This window comes from Tachysurus fulvidraco, chromosome 26, assembly GCF_022655615.1.
Source record: "Tachysurus fulvidraco isolate hzauxx_2018 chromosome 26, HZAU_PFXX_2.0, whole genome shotgun sequence".
NCBI lineage: Eukaryota > Metazoa > Chordata > Actinopteri > Siluriformes > Bagridae > Tachysurus > Tachysurus fulvidraco.
Genome location: NC_062543.1, coordinates 7,568,518 through 7,583,366, shown reverse-complemented (window position 1 = coordinate 7,583,366; position 14,849 = coordinate 7,568,518). Strand labels below are relative to the sequence as shown.

Sequence of the window (14,849 nt, the reverse complement as noted above, 5' to 3'; positions counted from 1 at the left end):
TCAAACCTGGGATTTGATTAATTCCAGCACCCACTTTTTGCCTCCCACTGCAAGTAGCTTGGTCATTTGGTACAGCAGACACAGGAGAAGGGCTTCTGGCCCGCAGCCCCCTTATTCCAGGAGCGTCTCCTCCTACTGTGACTTGTCTATGCTGTCGAGGGCTCTCTGGTACACCCTTTTTTGTCTGGCTCCGAATTGTTGGGGATACCCCTGGTAGGGCTCCGGGAAGGACCGGGACTCCTTGCAGCATATAACGTGGAGTAGAGGGACTGGGAGGTGGACGTTCTCTGACTGGAGTGCTGTTATTTGGTTCGATTGCTAGACGGGTGGACTGGGGACGCTCTGGTGGAACAAGTGAACGTGAATTGGCCTGGATGGACTGAACTCCAACATCAACTGTGGGACTCTCCTGGAAAGTTGAGCCTGTGCTCGATCTAGGACTTGAGGAGGAGGAAGAACTGAAATTCATGATCCTGCCTGCATCTCCAGTGAAACCAAAAACTGAACGTGAGCCTTCTGGACCTCCTCTGACCTGAACATCCTGGTTTTGGCCTTGGTGACTTGGTGGAGTATCTGTCAAGATTTTTCTGGGAAGCCTAGGACTTTCCTGTACCTTTCGTCCACCGCTACTAGTGCCAATACGTGCTGCTGATTGCCGTGGATGAGGAACTGGGGGCTGGACTGTGTGATGACGGAAAGTTGAGTGTAAAGAAGAGTTTGCAAGGTCCACACGAGGGCCAGGACTGCTGGCAATTGAAGGAGATGAAATAGGAGAGAAAGGAGGAGTGGTATTTTCATAGCTGGATCCCACAGACATGGTTTCAGGGCTGGCTGGAGAGGAGAGGACGTAGCGGCTTCCACCATTGGACATGGGGGAAAGAGGTGAGTGTGGGATGGGGTGCTCAGGGTGTTTTCCAGTTGAGGATGCCTGAGAGTCAGTCAGAGTTAAAGAATCCATGATGTCCTGAAGGTCCTTCTCTACAGAGTGGGCCAGAGGGCCATGGCCTGGACGAACCCTTTCATGAGGCACAGGCTGGTGGTTCCCATTGAGAACACCATGGGGCTCTGTAGGAAAGAATCACATTTGGATATTTGTATTAATTTCATAAATTTGAGAAAAACGTTAAGTAATCGAAACTTATTTTTATATAATACATAGTAACAATGATTTGCTTTAGTTACTTCAGCCGATCACATTTTAACGTTTGAGCACCTGCAGATTATACAGTACTTACCGCATACGTACGCTGCCTAGTCAAGAAAAGGTTAAGCAAACACATGCTTAATCATTTATTCTTTCCTCCCTGTTTCTGTGTTTAACACACATATGCACATGCACCCACACACACAGACACATACAATTACCCCACCTCATATCTCCAAGGCCACACACATGCATACAAGGAACTGGGTGTGGCATGCCATGCTGCCTCCCTCAGTACAAAGGTCAGAAACGACAAAGAATAATAGACCCTGAATTACAGCATGACTCATACTACTCACACTGTGCCACTCTCCACCACCCAGTCCTTCCCACAACCGTGAATTCTCCCCCCACACTGCTGCAGCTATGGCCTACAGTCTCTTAAGGGCTCTTAGAGGCTTTTTTATGAAATCTTGGAATAAATAATCTCTTTACCATATTCTGTGCTAATATAACACTTTTGACTTCAACCCTGCACTTGCCATACACCTCAAACCTTCAATGGCTTCAACATTGTTAGAAAATTCCTCATAATAAGGTCAAAGCCAAAGGGCCTTTTCCAAAGACTACACATTCAAAGAGAAGTTTCCTTAGAGGTTCCTCGGTGGAGTCACTTGTCTCCTTCTAGACTTACCTACATTGCAAACTGAATCTTTTCAGTGTAAACTAAAGGAAAAAAAAAAAAACACGCAGTACTTTTCCATCCAACATTTCTCCAATTAAAAATCAGCATTCGGTTGTTTGCAACAAAAAAATTCTGTAATCATCTAAACGGAGCTTGCAACTAAAACTCTTCTGGATTACAGGATCAAAGCCTCTTAGTATGCATGCCAACATAAAGATGATTACCCCGCTCTCCAAAGCTCGTGCTTACATCATCTTACTGTATCAATTCATATGACAAAATTGTAACTTAGAAAAAAGACTCCTGCTTTGCAGTAATGAATTAGTAATTGTAGGCATGATACAGTAACTCAGAAGGTCTACCTGAATGTCCTCTGTAAATGCTGCTGAGCCCAGCATTTCCCTCTGGCATCATGCTTTTCATCCTGAGAGCCTCCTCTGGGTGGTTGAAGCGGAAAAATGCAGTCTGGCCAAAACACAGCATGCACCCTGTGACACAGCGGCGGGGAATGACAGAGGAATTAGCATAACCAAATGAACAAACAAAAGAAAAAAACTAGAGGGGTGTGTGGGGCTAATCCTGTTAGTTATTATTTTCTTTGTAACTGTAGCCTTTTTTAATAAATCTAAACCACAGTGACCCTGACCAGGCAGTTATGGATGTGGTAAATATATAACACAGCTCTGACATATACACCCTCGTGTAAATGAACGTGGTGTTTTCTTTGTGCCGTGACTGACCACTGATTCACACGCACATCTCAACCAACCATGTGAAGTCACACTTTATTTATAAATAACTCCATGCTCAACTGGATCCGTAATATTTGCAAAAATTCTTCGTTACGCTTCCTAAAGTTATAAAACTACACATGAATGTCTGGGAGGTATTTTTATTGGGCATCATTAAATGCTTACTTGTATTACCTATTGTTTGTAAATCCGCAAAACTCATTTCATGTAGGGATTCTTAAGAAGTTTTTTTTTATTCATCCATCCTTACTTTTTGCCATATTTACATTTTGCATCTCCATTACATTAAGCACAAGACTAATCGGGGCTAAATAGTTAGTAAAGGCTAGATAAAGATCAATAAGAAACATTCTCCGTCAGGGGGATGATGGAAATACGGTAGTCATGGCATCATTATGACTGTGTATGTATGTGAATGGGAAAGTGCAATAAAGACAAATAAACTCCATACAACCTCAAACAAATTGTCACTTTGTTTTAAAGATACAGAAATACATGGAGATTTCTTTCATAGGTTGTGTATGTAGGATACATGGAGATTTCTTTCATAGGTTTTGTATGTAGGTAGGTAGCTTGAATTCTCTTATACAATTTGTATTATTTAACAGGAATATAAATACATTTTACTGTAATGTGCAAGTGTGAATAATTAAACCTTAAAAAAAAATCTATATATCTCCCAAGAGTTTAAGGGAACTGCAGTTTCAGGTATACGTGCACAAATACACATTGACACAAACAAACACACCCACACACACCACTTACTGCTGTGCTGTGCAGTGATTAAGGAGACCGGTGAATCAATACGGTGTTTGCAACACAGGCCATAAATTATGACTCAGGCCTCCATTTCATAATGAACAGTGACAGTACAGGAAGCACAAGACTAACATGAAGGATGCAAATTACACCATGGGCTTAGAGCACCAGATATGAGCTGTCATACCTGCACTAGCTAAGGCAACTTTGATTTAACCCTGATGCTCAAAAACAATAACTCAGACTCAGAGCCCAAAATGGATTATGCATATACAACAACGTGATTCATATTCAAAGCATGTCCTGGGCCGTCTCTGACTTTCTCTGCAAATTGATATTGATGCTGTCCTTTCCTTTGATTAAAACATATATTTATGTCTCGCGATTGGGTCACTGATAGCAAGGACAAATCAATGCAACATATGAACTTATATCACGTGCAATATGGGCTAGTTAATTCCTAAGTTGGAAACTTCTTGTACTCTAAAACCTGTTACATAAACAACATAAATTGGGTCGTCTATCCTAAAACACAGCTCATTTCTCTGATTACTAGATGGACAAAAGTGGCACAAACTGTCACAAGCTTTACCCTGTGAAAGTTTTTGAACAAAGCGGCCGTTAAGGTTTGAAAGCAAAATCGTGCGAAAACCAAAAAAAAAAAATCCAGTGGATGGAAACAACTAGAATGATGAAACCAGTCAGAGAAGAACAATTGATATGTCTAGAGTAACTAAACAAATGAGCAGAAAAGCTTCTCAGAATGCACAACATGTTAACCCTTTAGGTGGATGTGATAGGAGAAGAACACCACATTGGCTTTGACTCCTTTCAGCCCAAAACAGATAACTGAGGCTGTGGTTCAATGTAAATGGAAAGGCAAAGATTGGAAAAATTTTGTCTGGTCAAATGAATCTTGATTTCTTCTGCAACATGCAGATGGTAGGGTCAGAATATGGTTTCAAACAGCATGAATCCAGCATGACTGAACGCAACATCTGATCCAATATCACATGGGAAATATATGCTATGCAGGATCATAGGATTGACCCCAAGTTGTTAACTTCCTCTAAACTAATACTTGTTACATAAACATAATGAATATGTAATTTATGCTACAAGCGTTGTTTCTGGGCTCACTTCTCTTTTTAACTGACAAACACTAAACTTTAAGAGTATGATCCTCTGTGTTTTTATTCCTTTATGTACCATGTATTAATTTAATATATTTTAAAAATGACACCACTGTGTATTAGGTTTGAGAATGGCTGTGAACTTTTTAAACCATATGTATCAGTAGGTGAACTATTGTGAATTCTTGTGAGTTACATGCAAGGAATAGACAAAATCTACAAATAATATGCAATATATGCTAAAAAACAATTCGGAAATGGTTTCATCCATGGGCTTAGCAGAAACATATTCGGATAGGAATTGTTTGGGTAGGCCTTGTCAATTGTTTTGTTGACAAAAGCTTAATAAAATCCAAAAATCAGCTCGCTGGCACACTGGACACACAGGGTTCCAGTTCTAGTAACAAGTAGAGTACCAGGGTAACATGATAAGTCACTCACAATATGGAAATCTAATGCTAACATCCTCCAGCCTTTACACAGCGCTCTGCTGCAACAAGCAGAGTACTTCAGTAACATTATAATGTCACTCAGCATAAGTCAAATATAAATGTCATAAATCAGTATGAGCTGAATGTTGCATGTTTTAGTCCTATAACTTGGCTTTCAATCTCTTACATGATAAGATGATAAAGTCACCCAGAATAAGTGAAATGAAATGGTTTCAGATCTTTATGAATTTAGGATGTTTTTTTTTTTTTGCTATAATTTTTAGCTTCATACTGGTTCCTTAGTTTGCAGTGCCTAATGATAAATCTAACAATAAATCTAATTCTTATGAAGGTTGAACATGGTATGAAATTTACTCTATCTGCAAATGTAGATTGTGGTGGTTGAGCTTTTTGGACATCGGCAGGAACTTGACAGGAACAAGGAGTGAAAAATTATTTACATTTTGAACCCACGCACTTAGCAATCAGAGATTAATCGGTATAAATAGATTAATACAAATGACCAGTTTAACTAATGCTCTTAACTAGCGATAGATAGATAGATAGATAGATAGATAGATAGATAGATAGATAGATAGATAGATAGATAGATAGATAGATAGATAGATAGATAGATAGATAGATAATCTGAAGGAACATTTCAGAATAACTATCTAGTATGTAAAACATATTGTTTACTTAAAAACAAACAAACAACATGCAAAAACAAACATTTCCAAAATTCTATTCATATATATATCCTTATTTTATACATATTTAATAAGGTCAATTTAGCAGTCTCTTGAACACTGAAGAGAAAACATTAACGCAACAACTCATTCTTCATAGTGAACTGATTGAAGGACACTGGTTTGTTTCTTTACACTGCAAAAAGTCAAAGATATGAGCGCAATTCACATCATATATAATTGGAGAAATGATTTACTTACATCTATATACGGATATCAAACATTAGAAATCACAGGAGTTGCTGAGACCTTTTTCTGGAACCAAATATCCAAACTCGTGTCCTCTCAAGACACTGTGAAGCTTGTGCACCTCCCCGAACGTCTTACTCTCGAGTGGCTTTGTTATGGTAATGTCAGTCCACTTATTGACTTTGCTTTTCACACAAAAGATAATGCCAGATGTCTACGGTCCACCTGTCAGACTGATAAAGCTACAAACTGAACCCAAGCAAAGAAAAAAATCAGTCCATATGCTCACCGGATAACAAGCACCTGCCTCTGTTAACTTGAAGTGTAAGAAAAAAAAGTGTATCTTCTCGCGCACGTTGTTAAGTTTGTACAGAATTAACCGATACGAAAAGAGTTGTGTTAGAGAAAGAAAGAGCTGTGGTTAATTGGGTAGTTGGCCAGACGGCTGAGGACCAAAGGCGACAGAGTGTTGAACAGCTGTCCCAATGCCGGCTGTTCCCTCCCTCTCTCTCTCTCTCTGTCTCTATCTCTCCCTCCCTCTCCCCCTCAGAGAGAAAGAGAGGGAGGGAGAGGAAGGAAGAGGGAGAGAGAGAGACAGAGAGAGAGAGAGAGAGAGAGAGAGAGATCTGTCTGTCTCTATATCTCTGTCTGTCTCTCCCTCTGTCTATCTGTCTGTCTCTCTCTGTGTGTCTGTCTGTGTGTCTCTCTCTCTCTCTCTCTCTCTCTCTCTCTCTCTCTCTCTCCCTCCCTCCCTCCCTCCCTCCCTCCCTCCCTCCCTTTGTCTGTCTCTCCCCCTCTCTCTCTACCTCTCTCCCTCTCTGTCTGTTTGTCAGTCTGTTTGTCTGTCTGTCCGTCTGTCCATCTCTTTCCCATAAGCGATATTATTGTCATGCAGAGCGTAAAAGGAGGGGAGGAGGCAGCCACCAATCTGCTGAATAACATTAACACCAACCATTTGTTACTAAATTGCTTCTGTAATGAATTGAACTGCCATGCACAGACACTCAACCCGGTTCAGAAAGAACCATTTCTGATTTAAGAAGCTAGAAGTCAAATATTAGTCTGGTAAAATACATTTTCTAATATGAAACTTTTTGTTTCTTAAGTGCTCACCCCTGTGCCCAAACCTGTGGCACAAGGTGGCAGCTGAAATAAGCCAGCACAATTGTGAACTTAAATCACAGCTTTAACTGTGCTGAATTTGAGACCCGATAGTTTGCCTGACATTATGTTCATCTGGCTGATTTTAATGAGTTACCTCTGCTTTAGAAATCCTTGTGAAATTAAAGGCTCATACTATTTACACACCAACATTCCTGATGGTTTAAAGTCATAAGGTTTACAGTCATGTATCTACATTCACCATTTGTAATTGACTGCTAAGGATGCGAAAGGATCATGACATGTACAGCTGAAGGCAAAATGAATATTACACATCAGGAAGACGAAATCTCTGATTTTTCCAAGAAACCATATGTTTACCTTGAGACAGTCGTACAGGCTTTGTGACCGCCAGACCATCCATGGAGCATGGATTGCCACAGGGAAAGAGGGTAATGGTTCCTGCCTGGTTTTCAATATAACAGTGCAGGGCCGCCACTCCTGGACCCTGGATATTGATGTCTGTTTTTCCATTGCCAAGTGTCGTTTTTCCTGCATTCATAGAAAAGAAGTAGTTTTTTTCACTACTTATTCATCTAAACTTTTTAGCTTGATATGTAAAATTGTTTTGAAACCAAATACATGCTAATAAATCTGTTATGTCCGTGAATAATATAATGTCAGTGAATATTAGTACAGTTTAGATTTGTGACTCTCGGCTTTCACTCATCTTATGAGAAACGTCCCTCCTTCCACAGCCATCCTAACCAATGTCCATACTAAAAGGTGTGAAAAAAGGAATAACTGATTTAATTTGCCCACATTGCCGTATATAGGATAAGGGCTTAAGGTTGTTTAAGAGTTGTGTGTGCATGCTGTAGGCATTTTATCATGGAAATGTATTTAACTTACTTTTTAAAAATTTACTGCTTTTCCTTAAGAACCACTGTATATTCTCAATTAATTCCCACCGCCCTTACTGCTCCTTTAGGCAAAGGGGGCTTTTAGCAGATTTTCTACCATCTATGCTCCACTTCTCTGAGCTTTCTGAATTTCAACTGAATCTGAATGTATATTTTTGACTAGAATTTTACATTTTCATACCAGTCAATCAAACTATATAATTTGTTACATGGTGAGTATAATTTTAACTTGTTACTGCCAAAGGCCTTTTAGCTGGCTTAGATTTATGCAATCATTCATTTTATACACAGTTAATTGACATGTGAGGTTCAGAAAGTAGGTCATCCACGAGGTAGGATTATAATGGGGGAAAAAAAGGGAAAAAAGGAGATATACAGAATAGCAGGGATTCTTATGACATATTTTAACTGTCCATATTTAATAAGGAGATTTAGAGCTGGCTGGCTGTGCATTGTTTTCTAATTACTTGCTGATGTGGATTTTTTAAAAGTCAAGTTGAATTGTTTTTGTTAACGTCTATTCCTTCATGTCACAGTTGTTAAAAGTCAGTGTGCTATTTCTGTTTTAAGCACACCACAATGAACAAAATGTTTAAAATTGTATTCATAGCAATGCAAACCACACTAAGAGACCTAGAACCACACTAAGAGACCTAGAAAAGCATGGCTTTCATGAACAATTACAATATAATAATAATAATATAAAAATATTATTTGTGACAAAGAAAAGAAAAAAGAAAACAGATTTTCGTTGAAATTGAGTAGGTCATGAATTCTCCCCTGAAATTTTGTGTATTAAAACACAGGCCTACTGACAATATAGACATGTCTGCATAGAATTTCAGTAGAATTTTATATACTGGGTCACATTTATATTATTTTGATCATAAATGTTTTTGAGGATTATAAATATTCTTGTTATCATATAAAACAAGAAGACAGTTTATTAAAATGTGGACTAAATATGGAATTAGCTGTACAAAAAGCACACGATGGTCATGTAGGCACATAATTGTGGCTATGTAGGAATGGGAATGAGGGCCATACTGTATAGCAAGTGTTGCACTTGCTCCTATTCCAATGTCAGTAGAGGGAAAGTCCTCCATTTGTCATTCTATGAGGGATGATATACTACATAGATGAGCTAAGAATACAGCTAAAATATGCCATGCTGCTCTTCTAGACCTACAGTGTGTCCTAGCATGTGAGTGCATACACAGACAAGTTGATGCTCTCAGGTAACTACCATCTCATCTCAGACTTGGCTGCTTGCCATTTGAAGCCATTAGTAATGATGGGACTGCAGGTACGTGAGGAATAAAATGCTGAGATCAGCAATAAAATGACCAGTAACAATCTTGCCCTCCCTAACAGAATGAACATTTCTCATTGTTTAAACTAGTTACAGTCTCCCCGAACAGGACAGATATCACAGGCAAAAGCCAATGTGAATGTAATGTTGACATTGTAGCAATATTGACAGAAGAATGAACTGAATTTACTTAGTAAAAAAGAAAGTACCTAACCTTCTGGTATGGGTAACAGTGTGATGGCTGTGCTCAGACGTCCACTTCCTAAACTGACCAGATGAGGACGTTCCGCTTGGACTTTGAGGGTTTTGCCTGTCTCAATCAGGTCCAGTGGTGTACCCTTGGCAAATAAGAAAAAAAGTTAATGTTTTTAATACATATTGTAATGCACATACACCATGACTTCTGTTGGCCAATTATGTTGTTCGGTCACAAAGGCTCACCACATTGACCTGCCCTCTTTCAGATGATTGCTCATAGTGCTCCAAACACGATTATAGTGACTCAATTAGAGTCATATAGTAAGGCAGGGCTGGACTAAAAGGCTAATAGGGCTAACCTGGTTTATGTCCATCAGGTATGGCTTGGAACTCTGGGAGGCTAAGAGGATTGAAACTCTTAGACAAAAGATGACAGAGTAAACAGGCTAGAAGACAGAGCCAAAGGTTCTCAAGGACAATGTGGAACCAACTTGTGCAAAGAAATGACAAAGTAATGACTGCAATAATGCTGGTATGAAATTGGTAACAGATTTGGGAAAAATCTAATCAGTTCTTAGAGGAATGTGCTCATATTTTTGGGTTATACATTTCTCCTTGGTTTCTGAACTACCTCCAAAATGAAAGTCTGGAGAAGGCCACTGCTGGAAATTTCTTCTCAGCCTCAGTGCCTTCTTTGTTCAGGAATAATTTGTCATGCTGTATGAAAGAGCTTTCTGTTTATCCAGATATACAGTACATGTTCCACTCCGCATTAAACTGCACCCAGGCAATCAATTAAACAGATGGATATAAGCCATTTAGAAATGTCTCTCGTTATTTGAACACATCTATTAGCTAAAAGAGCAAAAGGACACCTGAGGTGCCATTTCGTACCTGATCTTGCTAGTCAGGTCCTCATTTTAACCTTTATAAAAAGCAAAGGCAGTTCATCACGAGAAAGCTGCAAGTTCAGAAGCAGACTACTGAAAGGCCACAGTGGTTTGTTTTAGTCTCTATATCTCCCCCTGTCATCTACTAGCACTGAAGCTATACATAATAGTGCTTAATTACCACTATTGTAAAGTGACATTTCTATCACCGGCCACATTGTGGCTAACCTTCAAACTGAGCTTAAACTGAACTTGATGTGGATTTGTGTCCGATAGAGTTTGTTGGTTTAATTCTTAAACAGGCTTGGGTCACGTTTGCTTTAGAAATAGCCAATAAATTGGCTGAAGGTGAACAGAAAAGTGTATTTTCAAAAACTGGTTGTATTTTAGAGAAAATAGTATTTTCGAAGACTGGAACCATCAGTACGGGGATTTCTTCGACTTGATATTTACTTACAAAAATCATTGGTAAGTTTTTATTGAACGAATTTTAAAATGTTCCTATATTTTATGTATTCTCTCTGTAGTTTACACCTTTTCATATGCCAGCAATTGCTGTCTCACCTGTAGCACCTGATGAGTCTGGCGGCCATAATCAGAAACGTTCCTGTTCAGGGTGTTCATGTCTTCTGGGTTACTGATCAATTCATCACACTCATTGAGATCCTGTTTTCAAAGCGGACAAACAGAATAATGCTGAAAATGCTGGTTGGTGTTGGTAGAGTATACATGTCCAATATGAAAACTGGCATATTTATTTCAAGACTCATGCATTCATGAGAAAATCTACCTAGGATGAATAATTGTTAATCATTTGCATGCAGATAGACTCTAGACTAAACATTATAAGCCATGAGGCAGTGCAATACAATTGGGTCTTTGATCATGTTCTTATTGCATTATTAAAATACATGACACAGGTAGGTGCTTCTTTCAGGCTTATGTTAACATATATAAATACAAACTAGGAAAAAACTAAACAATGTTTTGAATGAATTCATGCATGCGGTTCAGCTGTTATGCCCAGTATGACTCATAATGACTCCTCTTAAATGCACACACTTGGAGCAGATGCTGCTCATTATCTTTGGTGTGGACATATGCACATTTGAGAATAAATAGTCACGAATAACCCTCAGGGCAGTACATAGTTCAGGAGACATGTCACAACAGATTAATCATTTTTAGGAAATTACCTCTGTAATCAAGCAAATGTCTAGAATTTGTAATCTCAGAAGTTAATTTAAGATGTATACAGGGACATTTAAAAAAAAGACAACAGCAGTTCTTAGATGAATGCGTGTTACCTAGGACAACAGTTGAGTGTGACACACATGATACAATCTTTAGACTTTTGTGACAACTGACATAAAACTACACTGACAAGTTGACAATTGGTGTCAACTTTCAGCAGATTTCATAACACCTGCCAAGTGGAATAAACTATATGGCATCCAGTCTCTTCTGGCTGGTGTGAGAGCCTCCTGTATAACACTATGAAGGTTTTACCAGTAACAATCATGAAAGCAGAAGAACTTATCTACATTCTGACATTATTGGTGATATTCTTGCACCAAAAATGTCATCTTCATGGTTGGTGAATCTTATTACCACAGTGTTTGTTTGAGCAAAGCATGAGCCACATCTCAGTCAATTGAAGGCCATTTTCAAACTTTCAAGCATGGGTCCTGATTGGTTGGAATGAAAACCTGGAACATCCCTGGCCATTTGTGAATAACATAAAACACCCCACAGCACATAATCAACATTATGATATACTAAAAATGCAGTGAGCTATTAAGTCAGCGGTCGTGATGTTCTGTATTAAGTCCGATTGGAATCATCATTGCACATCCTTACATTTACAGAAATATGCAGAATATAACCAGTGGTTGTGCTAACTTAATGTGAAGCTAAAAAAACTAGATGCAAACATCCTGTCCATAGGCCAATACATCTATTATTGTTTTTCTGGCCACAAGCTTCTGAAACATTTAGGTTCTGTTTACACACTGCCTGCACTAGTTTTTAACAGAAACAAACATTTCAACACCACGACAAGCTTTTAAAGCAAAACTGGACTTTTACAAAGCACTGACACTGTAGACTATTTCTATAATTTCTTCTACATAATTCTTCACCATTTCAATGACTATATCTTTGTTTTTAACTCATTTACTATCAGATGGAGCATCTATAGTCAAGTTAAGTCAAGAAGCCTTTATTGTCATTTCAACCATATATAGCTGTTGCAGTACATAGTGAAATGAGACAACGTAAGTAAATGTGGATAAAACTAAAGAGATGGTTGTGGACTTCAGGAGAGCACAGAGCGACCACTCTCTGCTGAACATCGACGGATCATCCATAGAGATCGTCAAACGCACCAAATTTCTTGCTGTTCATCTAGAGGAGAACCTCCCCTAGTCATTCAACACCAGCGCCATCACCAAGAAAGCCCTGCAGCATCTCTACTTCCTAGGAAGGCTGAGAAAGGCGCATCTCCCTCCCCCCATCCTGACCATGTTCTACAGAGGGACCATTGAGAGCATCCTGAGCAGCTGCATCACTGTCTGGTTTGGGAACTGTACGATCTCGGATCGCAACACCCTGCAGCGGATAGTGAGAACAGCGGAGAAGATCAATGGGGTCTCTCTTCCCTCTATCATGGACACTTACACCACACGCTGCATCCGCAAAGCCGACAGCATTGTAGATGACCCCACACACCCCTCATACACACTCTTCACCCTCCTGCCGTCTGGAAAAAGGTACCGAAGCATTCGGGCCCTCCCGACCAGACTGTGTAATAGTTTCTTCCCACAAGCCATCAGACTTCTCAATAACTGAACTGAACTGTACTGAGTACAACATACACACACATCATCTGTATGGACTGCACAGACCCTCACAAAACACACACACTGACACTGTTTACATGCTGCTTACAATCCATCAAACTGCTTACATGCTGTTTTGCACACTTTTCTGCTGTTTTGCACAAACTGTCCAACATTTCAGCCGTTCTTGAACATATTGTACAATATCTCAGCCATTATGCACATACTATACAATATTTCAGTCATTTGCTGTTTTTGGACAATTCTATATATTATCCCAAGGACCTGCTGCTAAGAAACTGTGTTCATTCTAATGTTACTGCACAAAATATTGTTTGAACATTCAGTATTCTCATACAGTATTTACACTGGTCGGTCGGCACTGTTTCTGTTTACTGTTTATTGTCTTTTGTGTATTGTATTTTTTGTACTTTTTGTATTGTCTTGTAACTTTTTGTCTACACTGTCTTTTGTCCTGCACTGTCTTGTTTGGTCTGGTCAACAGTTGCACTTTATGTGGCTAGGACTACATCCAAGTCCTTATCCCTGTCTTTGTTTTATGTAGCACCATGCTCCTGGAGAAACCTTGTCTCATTACACTATGTACTGCAACATCAATATATGGTTGAAATGACAATAAAAGCTTCTTGACTTGACAAAAAGTAGTCCTAGCCACATAAAGTGCAACCTGGTGCAAACAGTGCAGGATAAGACAACAAGACAGACAAGACAAAAAGTGCAGAACAAAAGACAGTGCAGACAAAAAGTTACAAGACAATACACAAAAGACAAAAAACAGAAACAGCACCGACCAGTTTAAATACTGTATGTTCAGACAATATTGCTTCAACTCTGTATATACTTCAACTCAGTGTGTAATGATATATTAAAATGAATACTTTACAGCTTTAATTTGCTTTACAACTTGCAATGTCTTAAGAGTTACTATTATAGACAATTAATCAACATCTCCTTACCAGTCAACAAGATAATCTATTGTGCATGCTCAGGAAAAGGTATGTATCTGGTCATCTGCCATATCAATCCAAATATTTATTGACCAAACATACATGACTTTCTAGCAAATTCTAGAGGCGGTAGTACGCATCAGTCTGGGTTTAGGTGTACATTGCCAGTTTAGAATTTACAAAAAAAAACTTTATTTCCTGAGATTGACACTTTTGTTGGCATGCCCATTCAAAGACGTTTGTGGAATGTGAAGCGTCGCTTCTGTGGACAAGTAAAGACAGCTTGCAGCAAACTGCAATTATTAATCAGGGTGAAATATTTAAGAATAATCCTGAGAACAGGCTGATAAAGCATATACAGTTTTCCTTTAGAAATGTGATTGTCCAAATGCTCTATTAAATATTATTTTGTATGAATTAAATCTTATGATGTATTATGAATCTCTAATGAAGCTCAGTGTTTCATACTGGCTTTCCGAAACATGGAGCACAGGAATGTCCCCATAACATCAAGTACAAACTACTTTTAAACATTTCTGACCCAAAGAATGTATAAACAGGATACCCAGGAACAAACATACACAACACAGTTATTTTTTTATAGAGAGCAACTTTGCATTCAGAGCTATGTGGGAAACTACCATGTGTTTTGGCATGATTTGTTTATTTCAGTGTTCGTCACAGATACAAACAAACACACAAGCAGTCTCGAATCGCTTCTCCAAATGGCTTGTGTGGGCAAACAGAGCACCATGTCTCTGAAACGTGTCATTAA

At 38.9% G+C, this 14,849-nt stretch overlaps 1 protein-coding gene across 13 annotated transcripts in view; it reads right to left on the bottom strand.

The window, feature by feature from the left end:
• Nucleotides 1–14,849, bottom strand: part of phldb1a (pleckstrin homology-like domain, family B, member 1a) — a 49,103-nt gene that overhangs the window by 22,231 nt on the left and 12,023 nt on the right. For 10 of the 13 annotated variants that reach the window (XM_027165532.2, XM_027165531.2, XM_047809324.1 and 7 more), the window contains 5 exons: nt 10,831–10,932; nt 9,393–9,516; nt 7,325–7,495; nt 2,192–2,317; nt 1–1,065 (listed from right to left, as the gene is read on the bottom strand). The exon at nt 1–1,065 is cut by the window's left edge and continues 197 nt beyond it. In XM_027165532.2, coding sequence (XP_027021333.2) covers nt 1–1,065; nt 2,192–2,317; nt 7,325–7,495; nt 9,393–9,516; nt 10,831–10,932 — 1,588 coding nt within the window. The other 3 variants (XM_047809327.1, XM_027165541.2, XM_027165543.2) reach the window with 3 other exon arrangements.